The following is a 27,774-nucleotide window of genomic DNA, read 5'->3' as shown; positions in this document are numbered from 1 at the left end:
GGGGTGCCCGGGGTTGTCAAGAATGATAGATCATTAAGAGCTTTCGCTGCTATTTATTCTCCAGTGACCTTGTCTCTCTCCATTGTTGCTTGCTTAAGAGTTATGAATGCGAGACATGATAATTTGATATTGATCTATTTGGTAAGTTAAAAAATTTACTGCATCGTTGATGTTTTAACAAAGGATCCGCTCGGGCCCTCCCGCTGGAGCTCGGCTCCACACGTGTGTCCCTGTGCCTGGGCTGTGGGACACTGAGAGGCGGCCGGCGAGCTCTGGGTGTCCCTCGTGTTCCCATCACAATTCCTTTTGAGCCTGAAGTACGGAAATGCAGGAGGTGCTGGGGGCGGGGTGTTGGGATGGACAGAGCAGGCGTGTGACCAGACCCCTCTGCAGGTGAGGTGGGGTGGGGAAAGCCTGTCGCCATCCATAGCCCCTTCCCCTTTTTCCCAGCCCCACTCCCATCCCAGCCCGCTCGGCCCAGCACCATGTGCCTGCCACAGTCCCCTCCATGTTCTCTACACGTCCTCCCAGATTTCTGGGGCTCTAGTGACCCTGGCCAAAGAATCCTTGTTCCTCCTGCTCCTTGCTCTTCCTGGTACTTCCAGAGCCCCATCAGCTGCTGGAGCGCCCTGTCACCCCCTCAGCACCGGATCCACTGGTTGGGAACCCACAGGGCAGTTCTGCTGTCCCCCACTGGCTTTATCGACTCCCTGGGGATGGCAGCTCACGTGTGGAGTCAAACAGGGACAGAATTCCATGTATAAAGGCGGGATTTACCAATAGTGTGCTGGGATAACCTGTATGTGGAGGATGCACTGGATAACACAGTCAGTATTTATGTGTGATTTTGATTTATTCTTTATTTCTGCCGGGAAATCATTCCCTGGGAGGGTGGGGAGGCCCTGGCACAGGGTGCCCAGAGAAGCTGTGGCTGCCCCTGGATCCCTGGAAGTGCTCAAGGCCAGGCTGGACGGGGCTTGGAGCAGCCTGGGACAGCGGGAGGTGTCCCTGCCCATGGCAGGGGTGGCACTGGATGGGCTTTAAGGTCCCTTCCAACCCAAACCACTCTGGGATTCTGTGACTCCTGCAAGTGGCTCCCAACACAAGGAAACCCTAACTCTGCAGCTCTGGCTCAGCCAGGCAGGAAAAATCCTACTTTTATCGGACAATAATCATGGACTAGGCTGCAGCGAACCCAGACCTGCCAGGGATGATCCCTGTGGCTCTTCCTCAGGGGCAGAACGGCCGTGGATCAGGGCCAAGCCCCCCCGGGTGGGCACTAGGCTGGGTAGAAGCGCTTCAGAAGCTCCTTCTTGTTGACTTTGCCCATCTGGTTGCGCGGGATCTCCTCCACCACGATCAGCTCCGTGGGGATGGTGTAGGGAGCCATGGTGTCCCTGCAACATCAAAGTGCAGCAGTTACAGCTGGGCAGAAGGAGCTGAGCCTTCCCGGGAGCACCCACAGCCCCGACCAGCCCCACCTAGGAGCCCATTTAAGCTCAGCCCTGGGCTCCCAGCCCCTCTGGAGCTGTGCGGTGGGATGCCTGCTCCCAGCCTGTCCCTGCAGGGAGCAGCTCATCGCTGGGGGCTCCTCAGCGGGGTCAGTGACCCTCCCCGAGGGCACGCAGCAGTGTGAGGAATGCAGAACCCCGTGTTCCCGCTGCCAGTCCCTGAGGGGACCGCAGGTGAGCCACCTCCCCGGAGCGTGTCGGTGCCCTGGCAGCGATCACAGCCCTGAGCATCATCCCGTGCCCTCTGCGGAGCGCGGAGGGGGGGCTCTCCTGCCTTCTGCTGCCCGTGTGTCAGCAAGCTGGGGCCGGGCCCGGCTCTGGCAGCGCCCTGGCACCGACTCTGATGCGAGATGCCAAGTCTGCCGAGCCCTCCAAGCCCCGGCCGGCCTCCTCCCCCCGCCGCCACCAGCACCCGGCCATATGGAGCCGCTAACTCGGGATGGCGCCTGTCGCCGGGAAGCACCATCGCAGGCGAAAGCCGCAAAATGAATCACTCTGAAGAGGGACATGTGTCTCCTGCCAGGGAGTGCGAGAACAGGGGCCAAGCGAACGTAAGTGACACAACAAATAAAGGGGAGCGACAGGGCGAGAGGGGGAGGCGGGCGGGGGCCGGAGCCAGCGCTGGGCAGGGAGCACAGCCGGACCCTCCGGGGCTTCGCTTTCAAGGGCACGAGAGCGACGTCCCTGTCACAGAGCTGGGGACAGCGATGGGAAGAGACGTGCGGGGAGCACTCTGGGAGGGGGCAGGTAGGGGGGTACAGGGGGCCTGAGCAAAGCCCCCTGCCTGGCACCAGGGTACCCCCAGAACAGCCCAGGGGATCCTCAAGGCCACAGGTGGGGGATGAAGGGATCTCCTGGCTGGGTCACCGGTGTCCCTGGCAGGAGATTTAGGGATGAGCAGCCACCTAAAGCATAGTGAGCATCTTTCCTGTGAGGAAAAGCTGAGAAGAGTTGGGCTTGCTCAGACGGGAAAAGAGGAGACTTTTTAAAAGAGACTTTTTTACAGGGCTTGGAGTGCTCGGACAAGGGGGAATGGCTTCAGACTGCCAGACTGGGATATTGGGAAGGAATTCCTCCCTGTGAGGGTGGGGAGGCCCTGGCACAGGGTGCCCAGAGAAGCTGTGGCTGCCCCTGGATCCCTGGCAGTGTCCAAGGCCAGGCTGGACATTGGGGCTTGGAGCAGCCTGGGACAGTGGAAGGTGTCCCTGCCCATGGCAGGGGTGGCACTGGATGAGCCTTAAGATCCCTTCCCACCTAAACAATTCCATGGCTCTGCGATCCTATGGCATGTCCCTGCTGAGGACACTGCTGGCTTTGAGCCTGCTCCCCCTGTGCTCCTCATTCACCTCCCGTGGGGTTTTACCTGGCCCAGTCCTTCAGGTCCCTCACGGAGAGCATCTCGCCCTTGCGCAGCTTCACCACGGCGCTGACGCGCTGCCCCCACACCACGTCCGGGGGCCCGATCACCGCCACGTCTGCAGGGGAAACAGGGACAGGACTCAGGAACCTGAGCAGCTTCTGGGGCCCAGGGGGGCAGAAGAGGGGTTCAGGTGTGGGGAGGAAAATGCCATGGGATGTCAGCACGGGAAAGCACCCTGGGCTTCTGGGCTGACATGAGAACAGAGCTTTTTACCATGGAAAAGGCAGGAAGCTCCATGGTTTGAGAATCTGGAGTCAGTGGGGAGGAAGATGGTGTAGAGGGGAGCTGGGGGCACCACTCCTGACCCCTTGCACAGGGTCATGCACAAGGGCAGGGCAGATTTAATTACAGTCTCATTTCCAAAATCCGACAGGAGCTGCTGCTGACTCAGCTCCGGCCCTGGGAGAGCAGGAACTGCGGGACTTAAACATCTCCTTGTGGGAGGGAGCTCCAGGCACGAGCCCTTGGGGGCTTTGTGCACCTGCTGAGCCAGAGCTGTCCCCAGAGCCATGTCCCCACGCTCTGTCCCCTCTGGGCACGGCCAGGGAGCAGGAGAGCACAGACCTGTGATGTGGGGGTGTGCGAGGAGGTGCCGCTCCACCTCCAGCGCGCTGATTTTAAACCCTCCATTTTTGATGATGTCCACGGAGGTGCGGCCCTTGATCCAGTACACTCCATCCTTGTACACTGCTGTGTCTCCTGGAAAACAAACAGCTCCATCAGAGGCTGTTCCCTTGATCCCCCCTGCCTTTCCTGGGATGTGGATGTGGCTCTCTGGTGATGCTGCAAGGGGGAATGGCTTCCCACTGCCAGAGGGCAGGGAGAGAGGGGATATCGGGAAGGAATTCTTCCCTGTGAGGGTGGGGAGGCCCTGGCACAGGGTGCTCAGAGAAACCATGGCTGCCTCATTCCTGGAAGTGTCCAAGGCCAGGTGGGACATTGGGGCTTGAAGCAACCTGGGATAGGGGAAGGTGAAGCGAGATGAACTTTAAGGTCCTTCCAGATGAAACCAGTCTGTGATTCCACAAAAAAATGGTGGGGAATGACACTGGGAAAATGAGCCTGTCCTGAGCAAGGTGCTTGGTCCAACAGGTGTGACCCTGCAATCAGCCCAGCCCAGGTACCCCAGGATGTGCCAGCAGTGATGCAGTTTTCCACATCCCGTTCCCAGCTCACCTCTGGCACTGGAGTTTGCACATGGTGCAGCAAGGGCCCAGAGATTCACAGTGTCAGAGCAAGGAAACATCAGAATCAGTCCTGAAATCCAGGCTGCTCCCCAGAAGAGCTGTGTCCCTGCTCAGCTGGCACCTGCCAAAATCCTGAGCAGCTCAGCTCAGCCAGGGAATGATTAATTGTTCCTGTATTTTCCTGCCCCTTGGCACTCCGTGGATGCTGAAGGCTGGCTGGAATATTCTGAACTTGGGGGAGAGTTTGAAACTGGGGCACTCTGAGTGTTTGGCTGCTTGGAGGGGGAAGGAAGTCGTGGCTGTTGTGAGGAACTGCCTTCTGCACCTGGACACGATGGGTCAGGGGACATCAATTAAACGGTGGCACTGGGGGAGCAGGAGCTGCTTATTCACACTGAGATGATGGGGAGAGGAGAGGGAATTCAGCCCTGGTTCAGTGGCACACAGTTCCCATGTCGCTCTTCGGGATGTAAGCACAGGAAAACAGCCACACTTGCTTTTCCTCTGCCCTGATGGGGTGAATGATCCCTGGACAGGTCTCCTCTCTGCTCCCCTTCCACCCCTGTGCTCCCCACAAACGCCATCGCTGCTTCCCACACGGATCCCTCATTCCATTGGCAGCGCAGCACAGTGAGGGGATGTGTCACATTATTACTGTGACTGCTGGGAGCTCCTGGGACCAGCTCTGTAATTCCCCCCGTCTCTTCCTTTCTGTCTCCTCTCCAGCACCAGGCCCTGGCTGTCACTTCCCGTGCTGACAGCCCGGAGTGCTCTGGGGGATGCCATCCACAGAGGACAGCCCCGTTACCCTCTGCCCTGCACCATCTGCTTCCAGCCCAGCACACCAGGCAGCCTGTGCAGCGGCACATCCAGCATTCCCTGCTTCCTGAGCCAGTGAGGAATTCCCAGACCGATTAAAAGGATGCTGAATTTGCTTAACGACTGTCCCCAGCAGTGCTGAGTGTCGCTTCCGAAGTGGTGCTGCCCCGAGAGCCCCAGCAAGGACTGTGCCTGTCCTCCCGGGTGTCACAGGTAGGTCCCTTGCCCCACCAGCCCCCATGAGCAGCCCTGCTGGTGATGTGTTCCATCCATCCATCCCAGCTGCTCCATCCAGCAGGATGCAGCTCGGAACCACAACCAGCATTCCCTGCCCTCGGCCAGCTGCACCAGAAAGGGGATTTTGGCTGATGAGGTGACGGTCTCTGACACCCCATCTCCTCCTCTGCCTGCCTGGGCCACTCCACCCGGCTCCTGTCACCACACAAAGCCGTGGCAGCAGAACCTCGTGGCACGTGGCTGACGCCGGCGCTGCGGCTGCTGAGGCCGTGGGATTATTGCTTCCCTGACAGCAGCCGTCACTGCTACCTTTGGATTTGTTTCAAGATGCTCAGTGGGCATCTGTTCTGCGAAATGTTAAAGGCTCTGCTGAGCTGCATATTGAGCAGGCTCTGCGCCGGCGGGGGCTGCCCTTTGCTGGAGTTACAGGCGGTTATAGATAGATTTATCCAGTTAAAAGCATAGAATTAGGGACAGGTTTGGGCTGGAAGGACCTTAAAACCCATCTTGTTTTACCCCCTGACATGGGCAGGGACACCTTCCACTAGCCCAGCGTGCTCCAAGCCTCATCCAGCCTGGCCTTGGACACTTCCAGGGATCCAGGGGCAGCCACAGCTTCTCTGGGCACCCTGTTCCCATCCCTCCCCACCCTTCCAGGGAGATGCAGAAGGAGATACGTGCAATGGAGAGCAACATTTCCCACCTCAAACTGCAGAGAGTTCTGCCATGAGGTTCTTCGAGTTGCAAAATCCTCATTGCAAACATAAAAGGGCCCTTGGGACTCTGCTGTAGTTTGAGCACCTCCTTCACCGAGTGCTGAGACCTCGTGGGGACTAACAGGCTGCTGCAGCTGCTTCCCAGGATGTGGAGAACAAGAGCCCCTTTGCTCCTTGAGCTGAGCTGCAGGATCAAACCCTCACCTGCGTCAACACCCTCGCCCATGGGGCAGCTTGTTCCTGGCAAACACGGCACAGTTCCCACATCAAAGGTACAACCAACTATTGACCTAGGAAACACTTTGGCTCGAGAAATGAAACACTTGAGTGGCTTCAGGGAGCTCCAAGATAGCTGAAGTATGCATAAAAAATGACTTTTTAGGTGAAACGGGTGACTTCAGCCTGCTCTAGATACAGAGTCAGGAATGTCCTAGGATCTGCTGGAAAAACAGGGATAGTGGTGGCCTCGCAATGGGGCTCTGTAAGTTCAAGATCTCAATCCTGCACACAGGTGATGAGGAGAGGCCAATACCCGAGAGCTGCCTCCCAGCAGGAGCCCACCCCAGGCACAGCAGCCCTGCTCCTGGGGATGGATGTCCCTCGGAAGCCTGGGAGGCTGTTTGGTAACAGGTGTCACCAGCTTGGTGGCAGTGACAGTGTGGCTGCGACGTGCGAGCCGCGATCTGGCACGCGGAGCCGCGCCGGGAGCAACGCGGTGCTGCGCTGATCTGCAAACTGTCACATGGCATTGCTGGCTCCTGGCAGCTGCTGCCCCATCCCATGGTATTTGTACACCTATTCCTTTGTGTTCAGAGCTCCAGAGGGGACGTGGCAGGCGTTTCCCAAGCGGCTCTCAGTGCCAGCGCAGGGGATGGGAGGAAGGACAGCGCGGACACCTGAGGATGTGCGCTCCGAGGTTTGAAACCAAAGCCCCACAGCCCAGTGCCACCAGCAGAGCGCTGGTCCAGCAGCATCATTCCCAGTGGATTTGGCTCTTCGTGGCTCTGATGTCCCCTCACCCCTGCCACAGCTCCAGCAGACCAAGTGCTGCACAGCAGAAAATACCAAGGAACAGCAAATCTCGCCTTTGAAAGGCAAATGATTTTGTTGATTATTTCAGCCTCCTGCTCTGGAGGCAGTTAATGCTCTCATCAGGAGCTCCAGGGGCCGGAGCGGCGCCGGGGATGCTGGGGGGCTCTTCCCTGCCAGCAGCAGGATGTGGTTGGAGCACTTTCAAATATTAATTAGACCTTCTTGCTGTTAATGAATCACTCCTGATTTTTGCAAACTCTTGGCTTTCAAATGCTCCATGCAGAGCTCAGCCCAGTGCTCCTCAGAGTAGGGACAGAGAGCAGGACTGTCTCACAGCCACTTTTCCAGGTGACACTGACCTGCAGAGCTCCTCTGGGGACAGTCACCACGTGCCACCCAAGGACAGCCAGCAGAGCTCCTTCAGACCACACAGTGCACCTTGCTCTTTTGGGAGCCTTTATGCTTTTTTTTTCCCCAAGCTCCAGGAGGAATTCCCTGCTGTCAGCTGTTCTCCTGCCATGATGATCCCTCATTTCCAGAGGCAAGAGCTGGAGCAGTGCACTCACCCTCCTACATTCCTCTGGAATTGCTGGCGTGTGGGGGGACCAGCAAGCTACCGGCTGGAAAACCCCTGGGAAGCTTGCAGGGAGGCAGTTGGAACAATCAGTGTTTGCCCTTCTCTGGTGCCTTTCAGCAGAGGATCTCCAAGCACAGCGATCCAGAGGCTAATCAGGCAGAAACGGGAACAGCTGGCAGGACAGCGGAGGGACGCGATCAGCCGCGGTGGGATGTGGAGGAGCCGCCCCAGTGGGATGAGGACTGGCCTTGCACACCACGGAGCAGTGGGCAGGAGGTTCTGGATCTCTGCTCTACCCTGGGATTAACTCCTACCTGCCTCCCACTTCCCTGAAATCATTGTTGATGCTGCTGGTCTGTCAGGCTGAGGCAGAGCTCACCCTCTGGCAGAGACACACCTCGGTGATCAGGATTATGATTTATTTTCCAGGCAGGATTGGTCCAACAGCCCGGGCAGGTGATGAAGAGCTTGAGTCCTGATCCTGATCCTCACCACTTTGGAGAGCAGAGTCAAAATCTGGGGGCTCAGTCCTCCTTTGCCAGGTGAGGATTTTGTGGGAGCGAGTCTCTGACCCCAGCACCCACAGATGGATGGGGACACGCAGGGGCCCAGCCAGAGCTTGTGATGGTCCCCCTGACCACTCAGAGGCAGCTGTGGGGCCGCAGCTGGCAGGAAGGTCCTCATCCATCCTCCTTTCAGCACAGTATTCCTGCCTGCAGATCAGCTCCAGCAGCAGACCATGGAAATGCTCCTTCCCAGGAATCCTCCTGCAGCCGCAAGCTCCAAGTGCCCGTCACATTTCTCACGTGTGTCCAAGTTTCCCTGCTCTTTCCAGGGCAGTTCAGTGTCTCACCACTCTCCTAAATCCACGGGAATGATTTTTTTGCAGGTAGCACAGACAGTGGGGCTGGTTAGCTGCTGAGTGTGGCACAGCAGTGACAGTCCTGTGGTCACTCTGCCTCTCTTCCCATCCCTCTGGGCACAAGCTCTCTGTGCAGCTCCCAAGCCCAATGCTAAAAGAAACGGTTTGTTCCCATTCCCAGAGGCTGCAGAAAAGCCATGTGGGGTGGACAAATGATTACGAGGCAAGTGCTAAAGGCTTTTTATAGGAATTAGATAATCCATCCCCTCTGTGGCCAAGTGCTGACCACGCCGGGCTGTGGCACGGGTGGCCAAGTGCTGCTTCTTCGTCATGGACATCCACCTTTCCCTCCCCCCACGCCACGAAAACTGCATCCACAGATCCCCCATCTGCTCACATACATCACACACTTCACTCCAGTTTATTAGCTGGAATAAATCATAAATATTTCATTATATATCAGCGGCGCTCGACTCTGGGAAGGCGCAATCCATCACCTCGACGTTCCCCGCGACCTGCGCCGTGCAATGAGCTTTCCAGTCTATTAAACAAGATTGATACAGTGTGCCAGGCTGGACTGGGGGATTTATTTATGGAGCACTGGGAGAGGGAGGGCACGCATTGCGTGGGGCCGCACGAGCAAGTGGGGCTGCTCCCGGGCAGCCCAACCACACACCCCGGAGCAGCAGGAGGCAGAGTCCTCCAAGTGTGTCATGGGAATGCTGCTGGCATTAGGAGAATCATGGAATTATTTAGCTTGGAAAAGACCCTCAAGACCCTCTATTCTACCTGTTCCCCAGCACTGCCAAACCCAGCACTAAGCCATGTCCCCAAGTGCCACATCCTCATGGTTTTTAAAGCCCTGCAGGGATGGGAACTCCACCACTGCCCTGGGCAGCTGTGCCAGGGCTGGACAGCCCTTTCCATGGGGAAAGCTTCCCTAGTATCTAAGGCTGTTAGGGAAGGCTGTTTACTCCTGTCCTGTTGCTTGTTCCCTAGGAGAAGAGATGGGAGAAGACACCGTGGCAAAGCAGGGCCCAGCTGAAGCAACATCCCGCCTCCAACAGGGACCTTCCTGACTGTCCCCACCTCAGGAATTCCACCTCATCCACCCAAGTGAGACCTCATCTCTCCAAGCCACATCTCCCTGCAGGACCAACAGCAGCCTCACTGTGAGCCACTCTCTGGTGGAATCCTGGCGTTGGGTGAGTGACCAGCACCCGAGGGATGCTTGGGAAGGCGCAGCTCCCAGCGATCCGGAGCCTCTCGGGCACTGCTGGGATTGATTGGAGGCATCCCTGCTCCTGAAGGGGAGTGACGCCGCCTCGGCAGCGGTGATGTATGTGCACAGATCCATTTAATGAAATGCTAAATGATAGGCTAAATAACTGAGCAACTTTAGCTTGATTTATTGTGTGGAAGTGAGGAATGTGTGTCCCTGCTGTCGGCCATCTTGGCTGCCAACAGAGGTCACGAGCACTAATTGTAGCTAATTAACAGTAATTAGACTTGGGAAAGACTGGGTCTCCTCTCCCCTGTCATCCCCATCCATCCCAGCCCTTCAGCACACACATTCCCTGGAAGCAGGCTGCATTCCCAGCAGCCCAGGGGTCAGCAGTTCCTGTTAATCCCAATCCATCTGTAATCTTCAGCTCCTGCATTTCCCCACCTTTTCCACCCTGCTCAGACCATGAGGGTGAGACTTGCCAGGCTCCCAGAGTCCAGCTTGCTGCTCCCTTTGGAGTGTGTTACAGCCTTGGAGTGACTCTTAGGGGATACTTGAGTCCATTTGCCCTCACCAGGTCACCTGGACCAGCAAATGCCTTCCTTGGGCTCACAGGGGACACTGTCCAAAAATACCGGGGCTGCTCCGAGGCCCGGCTCCCTCTGTGGAGCACGGAGGGTTTGGAGAGCGCCGCGATCATTAATAAAGCATCAAAGGCTCCTGAGGGGGAGAGTTTGAAACCTCCTCAAAACCTCACATGTATATTAATACCACAGCAATTATTCATGAGGAAACCCTCTCCCCAGCACTCCCAGGGCTCCCACTCGCTCCCCGGGTGCAGGACAAAGCCTTTCCTGGTGTCCCAGCCCTGCCCAGCAGAGCCACTGGCACTGGGAGAAGGTCTGGCACTGTACTCCTGGGTCCAGCTGCTATCCTGGCATGGGCAGCCCCGGCTGGCAGCAGCACTCCCATCTGCTGCCAAAATCCTGCGGCAGGGCCCGGCAGCGGCAGGAGGAGAGCGGCTCAGCAGCTGCAGCCCGAGACCCGTCCCTGTGGTGGGAACAGGCAGGTGAGCTCGGCACTGTTCTCCAGGCAGGTTCCAGCTGGAGTCCACAACATCGGGATGTGGAGCTGCTGCAGAGAGTCCACAGGAGGCCATGGAGCTGCTCCAGGGCTGGAGCCCCTCTGCTCTGGAGCCAGGCTGGGAGAGCTGGGAGTGCTCACCTGGAGAAGAGAAGGCTCCAGGGAGAGCTCAGAGCCCATTCCAGGGCCTAAAGGGCTCCAGGAGAGCTGGAGAGGGACTGGGGACAAGGGATGGAGGGACAGGACACAGGGAATGGCTTTAAACTGAAATGGGGGAGGCTTAGATGGGATATTGGGAAGGAATCCTTCCCTGGGAGGGTGGGCAGGCCCTGGCACAGGGTGCCCAGAGCAGCTGTGGCTGCCCCTGGATCCCTGGCAGTGCCCAAGGCCAGGTTGGACACTGGGACTTGGAGCAGCCTGGGACAGTGGAAGGTGTCCCTGCCCATGGCAGGGAGTTGCACTGGATGAGTTTTAAGGTCCTCCCAACCAAACTCATTCTGTGATTCTGTGAAACGCCATCCCAGAGCCTCCTCCAGGCTCAGAGCAGGCTCTGCTTCACCCCCCTAGAAATGAAGACCCCTTCCCGCTGTGCCTGGAGGATCCTGCTGGCACAAGAGAGACCATCCGAGGACACCGGTATCTCAAGGAGAACACTGGCTGCTCCCACGCCTCTCCCACACCAACATCCAAGAGCAATCAATGGCTGTCATGCCTTGTGGGCCCCTGGCCACTGGGGCAGAGCAGGATTTAGCCACCCACGTGAAATCTGGAGGTAATTTAATGGCTCCTGAGAAAGGGAACCAACCCACTGGAAGGGAATCGCTGTTTGTTCCCGCACCTTGCCACGAACATCGCCGGGAGCGGCGGCAGCAGCAGGTGGGTGTGCAGCACCATTTATTTACACAGTAAAATTGTTAAGGAGATTTGTAGCTCAGGGCCATCCTCCCCTCCCCCTGTGCTTGCCTGGCTCCCAGCAGCTGAGAGGCAGTGAGGGGGGACAGACGCTCTGAGTGCCCTCGTGGCTGCTGCCAAGGGATACAGGGATGCAGATGCCTCAGCGTGTTGGTTCCTCGCTCTGGATTTGGGCATGGGGTGGGAATTGTATCACAGCTCAAAGCTGCTTTGCAGCTTTCTATCTATCCACGTGAAGCTGTGTCAGGGAGGGTTAGGCTGGGTATCAGGAAAAGGTTCTTCCCCCAGAGGGTGCTGGGTGCTGGGTGCTGGGTGCTGGGCACTGCCCAGGCTCCCTGGGGAATGGGCACGGCCCCAAGACTCCAGGAGTGTTTGGACACTGCTCTCAGGCACAGGCTGGGATTGTTGGGATGCCTGGGCAAGGCTAGGATTTGTACTTTGATGATCTTAATGCCTCCCTTGCAGCTCAGGATATTCCATGATTGATCTGTGAGAGGCATTGGGTCATCTGCAAGCTGCTTGTTCCCAGGAGAAAGGGGTTAAACAATGGACTCCCCACTCTCAAAACTTCTCCAGAGGTTCCTGGAGCAGCCAGCATGAGGAAAAGAGAAAATCAGAAATGAAAAAAAAAGAAAGGCCCAGCTTGGAATGAATTCCTGTCATGCTCTCTAACAGGGAACTTTGTATTCCACAGGCAGCAGCGCTGAGCCTGCTGTCAGAGCCACGCTGGGAGAAAGGGCAAAACCCTGCCGAGATGAAAGAATGGGAAGCACTGGAACAGCCTCCCCTGGCATTTACACCTGGAAAAAAATAAATCACTCAAGGGCATCTCACAAAGAGCTGTGCTAATAAGGCTCTCCTCCCCACGCTGTGTGGCTGCGCCGGCAGAGCGGAACATGGAGTGGTGCCAGGAGTGCTGGCAGCAGCTCAGGCACCTGGGAGGTGAAGGGAGCAGGTAAGACAAACCTGACTGAACCCTGTAAGCCTGAGCTGAGCTCTGCCCACCCTGCTTCCAGCCAGGGGACAGAGGGACTTGGGGACCTGCCTCTGGGCAGAGCAGGAGTGCAGCTACCCCTTGTCTCAGCTGGTCCATCAGGGATTCCTTCCCCTCACGTGTATTTTCCAAAGGCTCCTCACATTTACTGCACCTCTCAGTCAGGGTGAGAAGTCAGGGTGATTCCCACTGACCCTCCTGGCTTGTCTGCACATCCTATTTCCTTCACCATCCAAATTCCCCCTCCACAACCCCATCCTGGCCCCCGTGAGTGGGCTCATTCCACCACACAGACCTTTCCCTTCTCCCAAGAGGACTTTTCTCCTTCTCTGAGCACAGGGAAGAAGTCAGTACAGCATTTAGGCATTACCCTCTCGTGTCAGTGTCCCACCATGTCTGCACACAGGATCCCCCCTGGGGTGGGGAAAGCACCATCCACTGCATGCCTTCCCCATCCCATCCCCTCTCCCATCCCCTGCAAGCCAGACTTCCCAGCACACCCCAGTGTGCAGCAGGTTTGGCTACCAAGCACCATGTCTGTGCTATTGTTCTGGGCCTCAGGGGTTGCTGCAGATGGTCGCTGCTCCAGCCTCGGCCTGGCCTGGGTTGGACACCCTCGCATGGCCTCTGCCAGCCAAGCCCTGGGCGCCGGCACGTGGCCAGGAGAACACAGCACCAAATGGAAACTCAGCCTTGGCAAAGCCTGGCAGCACCTCAGATCCTGCCTGCCCTTGGCAGAGGAGCTGCTCCTCATTTTTATCTCATTTCTTCAGCGCAGCATGACCAGGAGCCTCTCCAAGCCCTCACAGCCACAGGACAAGAGCAGATGAACGCTCCCCAGGCTGCACGTCCCACTCCAAGGGGGCCACGCTGCTCCAGTGGAAAACAGTGGAAAAACCAGGCAAACCTTGAAGGTTTCTGCAAACCAGGCAGCCAAGAGTTTGGAGGTTCAGTCCTCATTAGCAGGAACTCATGGGTGACTGATATGACACAAGCAGGCTGAGCAGGGACCCCCCCCTGCTCCTCCAGCCTGAATTACTGCAGATGGGTTTGCCCAGAGGACCAGCCAGAAAAGAAAATGGGTAAGTAAAAATGAAAAACGCTTCTTTTTTTCACATTAGCATTTAAGTATTTATGGAAATCCCTGCAGACAACCAGATGAAAAAGAAAACTCAAAGAGTAATAAATAAGTCAATGCTCCAAGGTGTGGCTGCACAGCTGAACGTGGCTGGTGGAGCTTTGAAGAGTGTGGTAACAAAAAATAACAATGGCAATAATAAAAATATTAGAGCAGATCCCTCTGCTCCCTGCAGCCACTGAAGGATGATCAAACCTTAGCAAAAGGGAGAATCACCTCTTCTTTTCCATGCACTGACCTGGGGCCTGGCCTTGGACACTGCCAGGGATCCAGGGGCAGCCACAGCTGCTCTGGGCACCCTGTGCCAGGGCCTGCCCACCCTCCCAGGGAAGGATTTCTTCCTAAATCCCTGAAATGGGATGGAATTGAGTAAGATGGGATGGGGAAGAATGATTCCCAGCAGTCAGGGGTTCGTTCCAGGCTCTCCCTCCAGGCTGTGAAAGCAGCACTGCTGCAGCACAGCTCGAGGGGCAAAAGCAGACACAGAACAAGAGGGAAGAGCCTGGATTTTGGAGCTGCAGGTGCCTGCTGTTCCCACCATCTCTCAGCTGGGGAGCAATTGCTCCACGCCTTTGGAAACGAGCCTCAGTGCAGCAGAGGTTCTCAAAGAAGGAAAGGGTTGGCATCCAAGATGTTTGATACGACGAGAGCAGAGCTTTAGAGAGTAAACAAATTCTGTGCCAAAAGCTGCTCTCATTTACAGCTACAAAAATCCCAAGTCACTCTGAACTGCTGAAAACATCAGTTTCACCAGCAGGCAAGGAAACAGAATCATAGAATCAGGGAATCACAGAGTGTTTTGGGTTGGAAGGGACCTTAAAGCTCATCTCGTCCCACCCCTCCCATGTCCTGGTGACCCCAGGGCTTCCAGCTGTCAGGCAAACCTGGAAATACTGAATCCTCAAGGAAAAGGAATAAGGAGAAGGGAATTCTCTCTCCAAAGTGTTGGAAGGGTGTGTGTTAGGAACATTTGGGGCTGATAAAGGCTGATATACCGGAAAATATTTCATCTTTATGTTTTTAATTTTAGGAACACCTCTTAAATTGGGGCTGGGTGGAACGGGGAGCCCAGCACATGCCTGGTGTGGCTTCTGCTCCTGCCCCATGGATATCTGGTGGGATCTCCTTCCTACAGCAGCACACGGAGCTGTGTCTGGGTCCAGCTGGCATTTTTGGGGGTGTCCTTCCATGTCAGTCATGGGAAGGTGGCCCCCAGCTCTAAGCTGCTTCCAAAGGCAGCAGGTGAGCGCTGCCATCCTGCCCCACCGTGAGCTGATCCCTGCCAGGCTCCAAAAGAAGCTCCTGCAGGCAGGAGCCCACACTCCATCCGGTGGGATCACACCGGTAACTCGCTTAATTTCAACGCATTACAATTAAGGAATCATTTCTTTAAAAATAGAATTTGCATTAGCTGGATTTGTGAGTAGGAAAGCCACTGCAAACAAACAGAAAACCTGCAGATTAAGATGCTAATTAGATGCATTTCTATTTATAATCTGCCTTGATCAGCCTCAAGTATTTTCTCCTTCAGGTGTCTGTGCTCCACCCACGGATGTGAGCAATTCCCCTGGCAGGGAAACACCTGCTGCTCCCTGGGGACAGCCAAGCGCCGGGAAAAGCCTGTGCCAGAGGGATGGGGGTGCATCCTGCTCCTTCTCCTTAGGGAGCAGCCCCAGAGGAGGGATGGGCTGTGCCTGGCCAAGGATGACCTGCGCGGGGTCCTTCCTACAAACACCACATTCCTCTGTGCTGGAAAACTGCAGGAAGCTTTGCCTTTCCCATCAGAAGGGGTGGAAATCAGAGAATCATGGAATTAGCTGGAAATGATCTTAAAGATCAAGTCCAACCATCAGCCCAGCACCACCACCATGGTCACCACTGACCATGTCCCCAAGTGTCACATCCAGGTGTTCTGAACACTTCCAGGGATGGGGACTCCACCAGTGCCCTTTCCATGAAGAAATTTCCCCCCATATCCAACCTAAACCTTCTCTAAGGCCATTTCCTCTCATCCTGTCCCTTGTTTCCCCCCCCCAGCTGCCCCCTCCTGTCAGGGAGTTGTGCAGAGCCAGAAGGTTCCCCCTGAGCCTCCTTTTCCAGCTCCCTCAGCCGCTCCTGGGGCTCCAGTCATGATGGGGGTCGGACTTGATTGCCTTGAAAGGTCCTTTCCCACCCAAACTATTCCGTGATTCTATGGAATCTCCGAGAGCCGGGGCTGGGAATGGCAAGGATCTGCAGCTGCTGTCAGTTGTGGACTGGAGAGCTCAGTCTGAAAATGATAGAGAGACAGCAGGAGGTCGCTGAAATCAGTCAAGAGTCACTGGGATCCTTCCCTTGACTGGGATTCATGGCTGCAGCAAAAGCATGTTCCATTTTTGGAGCAAGCTGGGAATCCAGTGCTGAGTGAGATGCTCCCAGCTAAGCCAGGGCTTGTCCTTGGTGCTTGGATTTGTAACCACAGTGGAAAAATAACTTATTTTTGTTGTTGTTGGTTTGGTTTGTCTTGTTTTATTTTCCCTAGAGTCCCCTCTTTCACTGCAGAACATCCAGAAGGAACAAAGAGACACCAGCTCCACTCTGTTCTCCCTCTAAAGCCTTAACAACAGGATATGGGGAAGTGTTTTGGGCCATAGGATTTATTATTAATGGGGTTCAGGAGCGTTTGTGACCTGTGCAAAAGGGTCCAGCAAAAATTCACTGACAAACCAAGATTTAACAATGTGAAAAACAGCTCCAAGGTTGTGGGGGTTTCTTAACTGCAGCTCAAAGAAAGAAATTTAAAAGATGAGTCATCATTCCGAAATGTGCACCAAACAAGTTAAATAACTCTTACTTTCTTAACGACATATTAATCAAAGTGCATTGATTCTCGAATCAGTTTCTACTCCCAACAAGCTCTCTATCTTCTCCATCCTGATGCATGCATTAAGAGAGTTTTATTCTGACAGATACAATATAGCAATCAATAAAATCTTATTATACGGAGCAGAGATACATGGATTTGTTGCAGGATTTATGCACTACTTTCAAACCCGGTGCTATTTCATGTCTCAGCCTTAACCTGTAATTGAAAATAAATCTCCCTGAATACACCAGATTCTAATTTTCTGGATGTATGGGCAAATGTGAATGGAAGCTGGCCTTCCCTCGGGGAGCACGGCTGGATGGGCACATTCCTCTGGAGAAATCCCTGTGCAGGCAGGGAAACGTGGGGAGAGGGGCAGTGCCTGGGCACCACGGTGGGCACCCACCACGCTCCCAAAGCCTCCTCAGGCTGCCAAAGGCACTTGCTGCCTCCTGGGCAGGGATAACACAGGGACAGTGCCAGAGCCTGACCCACGTGGGCAGGGCAAGGCTGGGATGGATGGAGGGATGGAGGGATGGAGGAATGGATGGATGGATGGAGGGATGGATGGGTGGATGGACGGATGGACGGACGGATGGATGACCAGGGAAGCTGCTGTTTCTCTGCTGCTCTCCTCCAGTTCCCAAGGTTTGATTTTGCTCATAGGATCATAGAATGGTTTGGGTTCTGAGGGACCTTAAAGACCACCCAGTACCACCCCCTGCCATGGGCAGAGACACCTTCCACTGTCGCAGTGAAGGAGTTTTGGCTCCAAACCCCATCCAACCTGGCCTTGGACACTTCCAGGAATGGGGCAGCCACAGCTTCTCTGGGCACCCTGTGCCAGGGCCTCATCCTAAAAAACTTCTTCCTTCTTTATTTTCTCCTCTCCTCCCCTCTCAGCAGCACGTGAGTGTTTGGAGGCTGCCTCTCACCTGGCAGGGCCTGGCACAGCTGGGAAGGCTCGGCAGGGACAGGAGCCAGATGCCCACAGGCGTTTTTCCTCTGGGCTCGGCTTGGTCTCTGAGGGCTTGGTGCCACTTGGATGTATGACAGCAGGTGGAAACACAGCAGTCTCCCTGGAAATGGCTGGAGGGGACTTTGATCTAAGCAGCTCTGTCAACAGCGTTAATACAATAAAAATAATCAAATTCACTGGGATGGAAATGAGAGATGGAGGGATCGGCAGACAGCAGCACAAATCCCAGGGAATAAAGAGGATGGGAGCAACAGCACATCCCCTCTGCACCACCAGGAGCTCAGAGGCTTCTCAGAAGAGCCACAATCTTGAATTCATCAAAGTCACTGGTTTTTTTTCTGATTTTTTTGGACAGGGCTTTGAGCAACCTGCTCCTACGGAAGGTGTCCCTCCCCACGGCAGGGGTGGGGCAGGATGAGCTTTAAGGTCCCTTCCCACGCAAATCATTCCATAATTCTGTGAAACCCCAGCCCTGAGGGACTTGGCCACCACCTGTAGCCCGCAGGTCACTGGTGGGGACACCCACTGGGGTTGGCAGTGAGCGGAATGCTGGCACGGAGTCAGTAATGCCATCGCCGGGGTTTTGGGAACACCCTGTGCTGGCATTCAGCCTCACCTTTAAAACACTCACCTGGATGACCTGGAAGTGGCAGATACAGGGAATTACAGCCTGGCAGTGGCCAGGATTCACCTCTATTGGATCCTGCCAAGATGGTTTTGGCTCCAGAGTAACCAATTTGTGCTTAATGGAGATAATTCACCATCCAGATCCAATCCCTGTGACAGGACACAACCCCTTTTGTTCCCTCAAGGGTTTTTTACCACCACAGGACATTTGCCACCTCTGAGTGATCTCCAGAGGCTGCTGATGAGGCTGGGGCAGGCAAGGTGAGGATGGGGCCACGGGATCGCTCCCGGCACTGCCGGATAAATGAGGCTTGGGAAAAACCCAGCCCCATCGACCTGATACGAGAGAGGGAGCAGGAGGCAGGAGAGGAAAGGAAGGTAAGGAAGGCAGAGTGGGGGTAGGGATGGGGAAGGCAGCTCAAGCCTCCTGCCCGAGGGAAGGGGGACATCAGGGAGGTCACCTGGCTGCTGGGGGGGTTGTCCAAGCACCCCTTGACCCACCCTGAACACCCCACTCCTGTCTCTGCTCCCCTCCCTTGTTTCCAGCCCTGAGCTTTGCTCGGTTGGTGAAAGGGTTAAGTTTAATTTATACTGATTTCTATTTAATATCATTCTCTCCCCGTAGGAGCCGGCAGCTGTGAGCTGATTGTAGTCCCTCATTATGCAGTCTGTATCACTAATGGCCTGTGACAAAGGCATGCCATCTTCCCGGCCTTACCCCCGAGAGCCAATTAAACACACATACTCCCTTCCTGTTTGCGGCGCATTACAATGAAATTAAACTGAATTTCAAAATCATTTTCTCCTAAAGACATCTCTTTGCAATAATTAATGCACGCTATTCCTTTGCAGCTGAAATATTCATCAGGAGTGTTGACTAAAAAAATTTTTAAAGCTGATTGCCCTGCACCCCACGTGAGGGCTGGTGATGCTCCGGTCCCAGCCCGTGGTACCTGCCTGGCTTGGGGACTCGCGGTGACACCGCTGGCAGAGTGAGCTCTGCTCTGGGAGAACAACCAGAATAAATCACAGCTTCTTCAGGAACCATCAATAAATCAGGTTACACAGAAGGCATCAGAAATCCAGCCTGACTCCTGCCACCACAGCACTGCTAGCACACAGTAAAGAGGGGAATGGGGAAATCAAGAGCTGTGGATATCATGGAATCAGAGAATCCCAGGATCACTGAGGTTGGAAAAGACCTCCAAGGTCATAAAGTCCAACCTGAGACTGATTCCCACCTTATCAATCCAGCCCAGAGCACTGAGCACCACATCCAGGCATTCCTTGGACACCTCCAGGGATGAGGACTCCAAACCTCCCCAGGCAGCCCCTGCCCATGAACAACCCTTTCCATGAAGAAATTCCTCCTGATGTCCAACCTGAGCCCCTCCAGGCACAGCTTGAGGCCATTTCCTCAAATCACTGGAAGTAGATCCCAACCCCCACCTGGCTGCACCCTCCTGTCAGGGAGCTGTAGTTGGCAGTTAATGATTCCGTGTAAATTGAGACAAATCCCACCTGTCTGCCAAGCCAAATTCCCTGGAGAACATTCCACAGTGCTATTCTATGCTTAGGAGCAAAGGACCCCAAACACCCCCCGCCACTCGGTGACTCCCTACGGCCAACGCAGGCAAAGCCCCTTCCCGAGCCAGCGTTTGGAAGCACTCCCAGCTGCCACCCCCAATTCCAACCCCCCTCCAACCCTGGGCACCAACCCGGAGCTGCTGTTCCCTGTGCCAGGTGCTGGGGGGCCGTTCCCGTACCTGTTCTGAACCAGCCGTCGGGCGTGAAGGCGTCCGCGGTGTCCTTGGGTCTGTTCCAGTACTTGCGGAACACGGAGGGGCCCTTCACCAGCAGCTCCCCCTCCTGTCCCTCCAGGCCCGGTGTCACCTAGGACAGGCACACAGTGAGTGCATGTCCCCATCACCTGTCCCCCAGTGCCAGGGAGGCAGCGTGCAGGGTGGCACGCAGGACCCACGCCGCAGGACCCACACCACGGGCCCTTCCAGCCTTTGCCAAGCTCACCACGCCCTGTCCACCTGCAGGACCTCTTTCCTCAGGTGGAAAGGCTCGTCCAGGTGCTTTTGATATTCCAAAGCACTGGAAATGAGCACCTGTGTTATACAAAAACAAGGATTGCCATCCTGGAACCACAGTCCAGGTGATGCCTTCCAGCTGCTGGGAGAGAGGTCACACATGCAAACGTGCAGGAAATACCCTTGGGAAAGGGATGGTCCTTTCTGACCCCTTCCAGGGATCCAGGAGCAGCCACAGCTTCTGTGGACAACCTGTGCCAGGGCCTCCCCACCCTCACAGCCAGGAATTCATTCCCAATATTCCATCTCACCCCATTCTCTGTCAGTTTAAATCCACAACCAAGGTGTGCAAAGCCACTGCTGGGATGAGATGTGCTTGAACACACGGCTCCATCCCTCCATGGAGAACAGCTCAGTAACGGGAATTCCAAGCCACTTTCCCAGGCACTTTGTACTTGAGCTGCTGCAATGGCCAGGATCCATCTGGGACCCCGAAAACCAGCAGTGCCAGAAACAGGGCCACGAGGGAAAGCTGTAATAGCAGCGCTGGAGCACCAGGCAGTCCCAGGGCAGGGCAGGCTCTCTGCAGCCTCTGATGGAAACAAAGCTTCCCTAATGGAAAACACTTAGAAAACATTTTTAAGTAATTTCTTCCTGATGTCCTGTCCTGGAGGATGAGGTGACGAGGGGATCTCTGCACACACAGCCCAGGCTGCCAGAGCCCTGGCTGGGGATTAATTCCCTGCCTGGAAGATGCTGCAGGAAAGAAAGATTGTTAATGGCAAAGAGGAATTTTGCTGAGTGATAGCAAGGCGAGGATGGTGCTGGGTGAGTTCTCCCCAGGGATCTGAAAGAGGGAGCCTGAAGTCCAGACTATCCATGAGCAGGACAGCATGGAGAAACCTGAGGTCCGGGAGAGGCTGGAGCAAAACTCCACCCCTGCAGCAGCAAGGGCACAAAGGATCCAAAAAAAGGGCACAAAGAGGCACAAAAAAGGGCACAAAGGGCATAAGATGCACAAAGCCTCCATGGACAAGCAGGGACATGGTGGGTGACACAGAGGGACCAGCAAGGCTGGTTCAGGGCTCTTAGGGGCTCTGTGGAGTTTTATGATGTAGCTCTTTCTTCTCACTCCTTTTCCTGCTGGTCCAGCTGTGGCATCACAAAACAAGCAGCTTCCCTGAGCAGTGTCCTGGTGTTCAGGCTCCTTCCCACTCCCCAGAAGGGCTGGGGAGGGGATGGCAGAGATAAGAACCTGCAAACAGTTCCCTGAGCTTCACCGACACATCCTGCCAGGCTCTGGCTGCTTCTTGTCAGCGCTGAACACAAGAAGAGGTGTAAATCTGGCTGCTACAAACCCCTCCAGCCCCATCCTGCCCAGGAGTCCCTGGTGCCAGATACCTGCACAGCCCCAGGGATCAATCCTGCCCAGTGTTTACCTGCCCACTGCCACGTCTGGTGTGAATCAAGCCTTGAACCCACTCCAAATTTCTTGTCATATCAACTCAAATTTTGGCAGCGGCTCAACCCACATCTTATCTCGAGCAGAGCCCCTTGGCAGCAGGCACCTCCCTGTTGTGTAATTTAATGATGTTATGGCTGGCTTGCAAACAGTAAAACAGAGAGGCCGTGACGTTATCTTAATAGGATTGTGCTTGCTGCACTCGGAATGTCACCGGCACTGCTCCCCAGCGTGGCACAGGGGCACAAACCGCCCCGGCGCCAGCTCCCCAACAGCAGCAATTAAAATTCAAGGTTCATGGCACTTATCTCCTCCAACCCCTCGTGTCTGATCCCTCTACAATCCCAGGTACACCAGGCTGCCTGGCTCTGGGAGCGGGGATGGCAGCACACGGCTGGGGTGGTTGTTTCCTTCCTCCCTCCCTCCAATCCTGGTGGCTCCCGTCGTTCTCGCACGGCTCACAGCACAAGCAGCTGCTGGAAGCATCACATTGCTGAGTGCACGGATCTCCCCCTCTCCCAGAGCCATATTTTAATGCATTCCAGCAAGTTTAACACCCAGGCACAGCGTGGCCCTGAAGGTTGTCTGAGAGCTCACTGCTCTAAACCCAGTCGAGCTGGACCAGCCGGCTCACGAGATAAGATCCCATTTTCCACGCACGGAAATAAAAGGTTGTAATAAATCCTTTGAAGGCCTAAAGCTGGGTGATTAGAAAATGCATATTTCCCCCCGTTCCCATTTTACCTCTTTATTGGGAGGGTGGTTTGTAAAGAGCTGGGAATCCCCGCCTGGCACTGGGCCCTGGGATTTGTTCAAAGGGGCCGTTTGTTTTCCTGCGGTCTCTGCCCCGCGCTCCGCCGGGAGCTGCGGCACAGGAGCTCCTAATGCACTCTAATGGAATCAGGGAAGGCTCAGAGCGGCATGTCCTTCTCTGGGAAGCAGGGAGGGCACGGAGGACTCCTAAGCAGAAACATGTGGCAGACACAGAGGGGAGGCTGGAAGGTGAGGGTTGAGGAGGTGGGAGCGTGTTCTTGGGCTGGGGACTGGGAGGAAGGCAGACTTTTAGGAGAAAACCCAAATACCTTCAGGCTGCAAACAGCAGGTTTTAGAGGGACCCATTTAACTTCTACCAGATGCCTCCTTCCCCCTTCACCCCCCAAAATACTCACAGAGTCATGGAAGTGTTTGGCTTGGAAGGACTTCAAAATTTATCCAGTCCCACCCCCTGCCATGGGCAGGGACACCTTCCACTGTCCCAGGCTGCTCCAAGTCCCAGTGTCCAACCTGGCCTTGGGCACTTCCAGGGATCCAGGGGCAGCCACAGCTGCTCTGGGCACCCTGTGCCAGGGCATCCCCACCCTCCCAGCCAAGAATTCCTTCCCAATATCCCATCTAAGCCTACCCCATTTCAGTTTAAAGCCATTCCCTGTGTCCTGTCCCTCCATCCCTTGTCCCCAGTCCCTCTCCAGCTCTTTTGGAGCCCCCCATGGCCCTGAAAGGGGCTCTGAGCTCTCCCTGGAGCCTTCTCCTGCACAGGGACCTGCACTTGGCTTTGCTGAACTTCTTTCCTGGGTGAGCACCAAAGGCTGTGGGTCAGAGCATCACCTCTCAGCAGGGACCTTAAAAAGGGACCTTACAACTCCATGAAGCAAAAGCACTTCGACTTGTGGGAAGGAAAGAAATGCTTCTGCAGCCCTGCCTCCTCCTGCTGTGCTGCTCAGCTTGGAAGTGCTTGGCATTTTTCCCCACCTTGTAAATAAATGATTACTGTGATCAAAATAATTAAGCAACTGAGCCCTTAAGTGACTAATAGAAGACAATAATTTATATATGTGAGGTTTATGGAAGTGACGGAGCCCTTTTAGCTCTTCTGCCAGAGAAGGAACTTTTTCCTGGTGTTTGTTGGGCTTTTTTAACGTCCCAGAGCACAGAAATGATACAAAGCCTGAAGGACTGATCCAGCTTGGGCTGATCCAAGGTCAGGCTGTGGAGCACAGATGCCCTGCCAGGCTCCTCACTCCTCTGCTGGAGCTTAACTGCCACCAGCACCTCCAGACACCTCCCTGGCCCCTCAATCACCCCTTCAAGGCTTTGGTGGCCCAGAGCCTTGTCCCAGAATCCCAGGACCACTGAGGTTGGAAAAGACCTCCAGGATCATTGAGTCCAACCTGTGCCCCATCCCCACCTTGTCCCCAGCCCAGAGCACTCAGTGCCACCTCCAGCCCTTCCTGGGACGCCTCCAGGGATGGGCACTCCAAACCTCCCTGGGCACTTCCAAGGCCTGAGCTCCCTTTCCATGGGGAAATTCCTGCTGCTGTCCGCCCTGAGCCTCCCCTGGCCCAGCCTGAGGCCGTTCCCTCTCCTCCTGTCCCTGTTCCCTGCGAGCAGAGCCCGACCCCCCCGGCTGCCCCCTCCTGTCAGGGACTTGTGCAGAGCCACAAGGTCCCCCCTGAGCCTCCTTTGCTCCAGGCTGAACACAGCATCCAACAGCTCAGCCCCTGCTGACCTGGAGAGAGCAGGGCAGCTCCAGGCTTGGCCCAGACTCTGCTTTTCCAGCTCACACCACATCCAGATCTGGTGTGGGAGGTGAGGACATGCTCACCTGCCTCCTAAAGGAAGCTGGAGACAATAATCTGCTTGCCAGTGCCTTCAATCACCGTCTCCCAGGGCCATACTGGAATGGATGTCCTAGGACTGTGAGGTTTGTTAGAGCATTACCAAATTCCCAGGCAGTCTGAACTTCCCTGCACATTCCTAATTAAAAATTCCCTGCTAAGTTGCCTGTTTTTGTAAAGGCATTATCGTTCCTCGGAGCTCTGTGTCCTGCAGCATCCACACAAGCCTGGCAGGAGGCAATTTAGACACAGAACAATTTTCCTCCTGCTGGAAAAAGGCAGATTTCTGCTCCTCGGGGACACAGCACAGAGAGAGTAAGGAAAAAATAAAACCCAAACCTAAAAACCCCAAGCTCAGGCTGTAATCTGCGAGGCCACATTTCACATCTGTTTTTGCAATGTTAACTTTTATAAAAGGGCTGGGAATAACACAATCCATTTACTTTTCATTTTGGAGAGTTATAAATTTAAAAGCAAGGCTGGTGCACAGTGGAGCTGGAACACTGAAACTTGTTTTCAAGCAACCCAACCCTCTACTTACAGCAAACGTTGCTCCACAGAAAACAAAAGTGATTGTCTATATTTTTAGGCAATACTGATTTTTTTAAGTTACCAGCCTGATTAGCTCCAGATGATCCCAAAAGCACAACAGAAAACAAGCCAAGTTTGGGAAAGGTCAGTCCTCCCCACAATTGCTCCGTGGACACAAAACTTCTTGATCTATATTAACACCATAAATTAAATGTGTAACACTATTGCAGAGATGCCAACAGCTCTCCACGCTGCTGCTCTCATCCCTGTCGTTCACAGGCTTCTCGGGATAATAAATGAGGTGAGATGTCAGCACATCTTCCCACTCCCCCGGCCCTCCTTGTTAGGGGAAGGCTCCTGATGTGCCCTCGCGCCGATTCCGGGCCCGGGGCAGGCAGAGGACCAGGCAAGGACTCAATTAGTGGCCCACCTTTGGTTTGGTTTCCATCAGCCTCCCCTAAAAGTGGCGGTGGGGAGGCTCTGATGAGCTGTGGCTGCACACACACCGCCCCACAACCTCTAATTGCTTCCCATGCTGAGCCAGCCCCTGCTCCCCTTGGCTGCAAGAGCTCTGGGACAGAGACTGCTCCTCTTCCTTCAGCACCTCCCCACCATGTCCAGGGTTCTTCCACAAACATCCCAAATCTTCCCTCAGCTACAAAGAGCAATATTCTAGTGGAAGGTGTCTCTGCCCATGGAACGAGGTAAGCTCCATCCTTCCAACCCAAACCAGTCTGGGATTCTATGGAAGAATAAAACAACAATAGAGAGATTAACAGAGACCCTGAGGGGTGCTGTGACAAAGGTGAGCTCAAAGGAAACACTTGTGGAAAGAGGCTTCTTCTTGACAGATGGACTCAACTTCCATGTGCAAGGAAATGCTCTCCTGGGATCGAGGCTGTCCCTGTGATGGAAGAGTTTCCAGCTGAGAAACAAGGGGATGTGATGCTACTGCAACCTCTGCCTCCACTTCTACTACCAGGAAGAAATAAATAGAGCGATGGCCACAAATAAAAAAAAATAATCAGAGGGCAGACAGAAAGAAGGAAGGAGATATAAATACATCTGAGAATGGAATCAATGCCCAGGTTGAGTAAGGAACTGGATGTGATCAATGAGAAGCAGTTAAAATGTTTATACAGGAACAAAAGCAGCCTGGGCAACAAAGTGGAGACTCTTGAATTACTTGGGCAGGACACAAAACAGGATCCTGAGGAGATGAGAGAAATATGGGGAAACAAAAATGGTAATTGGAACAGACACAAGTGCAGTGTCCAGCACTGCGAGGGCTTTGGAAGGAGGTTTTGGAAGAAGCTGAGGCAAATGGAAAATGGGAATAAATGCAGAGTGTTTTCACCAAAGGTGGATCGTGCCAGAAATCCCAAGGGTTGGGGTTGAAGATAGAAGAAAAGCTGCAGATCTAATCCAGACTGCCTTCAACAACACACTGCCCACACTCCCTGATGGAAGAGATCAGGGAGCTGAGGAAAAGCTGCTCGTGAGAGATGGAATGGGGATGCTGGAGGTAAAGTCCACCATTGAGGTACCAATACATGAGGATGGGGTAGAGCAGGGACAAGAAAACCTGCGGAGAACTGAAGGAGAGCTGTTCTGGAAGTGCAGGAGCACTGAGGACAAAGAATGAATGGGCCTAGGCTGAGGTCTGGTTGGGATAGGAAAGGAACAACACAAGTGTTCCGTTGGTTGTTCCTCTGGGACAGCCAGAGACAGGACTCCCCAGGCCAGGCAATCACATCTTGGCTGTACCTGGCCATTCTCAGGAACGCCAGGCACGGCTGGCACGTGCCCATCTCTGGCCTCCAGAGAAGAGCCAGGTACAGTCACACCACATGTCATGGAATAACTGGCTGGATGAGGAGAATTCCACAGGGAAACACGTGCCAAGTACCCAGACCCACACCTCCCACGGGCAGCAGCCACGGGGGTGCCCACTCCTCCAAGACGACCCTGGCAGCTCCCTGGGCACCTCCCCACAGGTTCTCCAGAGATCTGGGACGAACACAAGCGAGGTGGAGCCGCTCCTGGTCTCCTCCACAGGGACATCAACGGCCAAGAGCTGCAGTCACAACCACGGGTGACAGTGCCAGCTGCCCCCAGCCCCGCCGAGGTGCTGGCAACCAGCAGCAAGCTGTGAGCAGATGGCACAGACACGGGGGGCACGGGGAGGAGGGGACAGAGATGCTGGTGGCTTTGGGGAGGGACGGCCACAGCCGAGCCGGTTCCCATCCAGGACCACAGCTTGCATATGGATAAACAACGAGATAATTACAACCTTTGGAAGGGGGGGAAGCCCACGGCACAGCCCCCTCCTGCTGCCAGCTCCTGCAAGCCATCCGTCCCCACGCTCCCTCTGCAGCCTCTGCACGAGGCAATTGCTCGCCATAAAAGCCCTGGCTACAGCCCTGCCTTGGCTACAGCTGTGAAGCCATTTAGCTATTGATAGCCCCCCATTGTCAGCACCAGGGTTGGGCTTTCGTGAGAGAGAGCAATTTGGGAAAGATGAAAAAAAAAAAAAAAGAGAAATCCAACAAAAATGACAACCCAAAAAACCCAACAAACAAACAAGCAAAGACGGAGAGAGACAATACCCGACAGCTTGCAGGGTTTCCAGGCCTCTGCCAGCTGGGAAGCTGAGCGTATGAAATATGCATTGCACTGAACAAAGCAAACTGAAACGTTCAGAGCTGGAGAGCTGTAACCCTTTCCTGGGCGCCACAGCCACGGGGAGAGCTGCCAAAAATTCAGGGGAAAAAACCCCAGGGGAGGAAGCACTTGGGGCTGTGGGTAAGGATTACTGAGGCTGAACGGTCAGACGGGCTCCGCAGGCAGCTGCCTGAGGAAGGGGGAAAGCTGAGGAACTGCTTTGGATGCCAGTGGCTCCTGGAGCAAGATGTGGGATGACTCCAAGCAGGCAAAGCTGTGCTGTCCCTGACACCCACTTC

The 27,774-nt window shown here is 54.9% G+C and overlaps 1 protein-coding gene across 2 annotated transcripts in view; it reads right to left on the bottom strand.

The window, feature by feature from the left end:
• Positions 1–1,197: 1,197 nt before the first annotated feature.
• Positions 1,198–27,774, bottom strand: part of ACSF3 (acyl-CoA synthetase family member 3) — a 50,984-nt gene continuing 24,407 nt past the window's right edge. The window contains exons 7-10 of one of the 2 annotated variants that reach the window (XM_008639152.2): positions 19,931–20,057; positions 3,496–3,630; positions 2,875–2,986; positions 1,198–1,397 (exon numbers count right to left, since the gene is read on the bottom strand). In XM_008639152.2, coding sequence (XP_008637374.2) covers positions 1,280–1,397; positions 2,875–2,986; positions 3,496–3,630; positions 19,931–20,057 — 492 coding nt within the window. In that variant the 3' untranslated portion in view covers positions 1,198–1,279. Of the gene's footprint in view, positions 1,398–2,874; positions 2,987–3,495; positions 3,631–19,898; positions 20,058–27,774 lie in introns of those variants that run through there. The other variant, XM_017741370.1, reaches the window with a different exon arrangement.

Source organism: Corvus brachyrhynchos, unplaced genomic scaffold (genome assembly GCF_000691975.1).
Source record: "Corvus brachyrhynchos isolate BGI_N302 unplaced genomic scaffold, ASM69197v1 scaffold365, whole genome shotgun sequence".
In the NCBI taxonomy this organism is placed as follows: domain Eukaryota; kingdom Metazoa; phylum Chordata; class Aves; order Passeriformes; family Corvidae; genus Corvus; species Corvus brachyrhynchos.
This window is presented reverse-complemented; position numbering and strand designations above follow the sequence as displayed.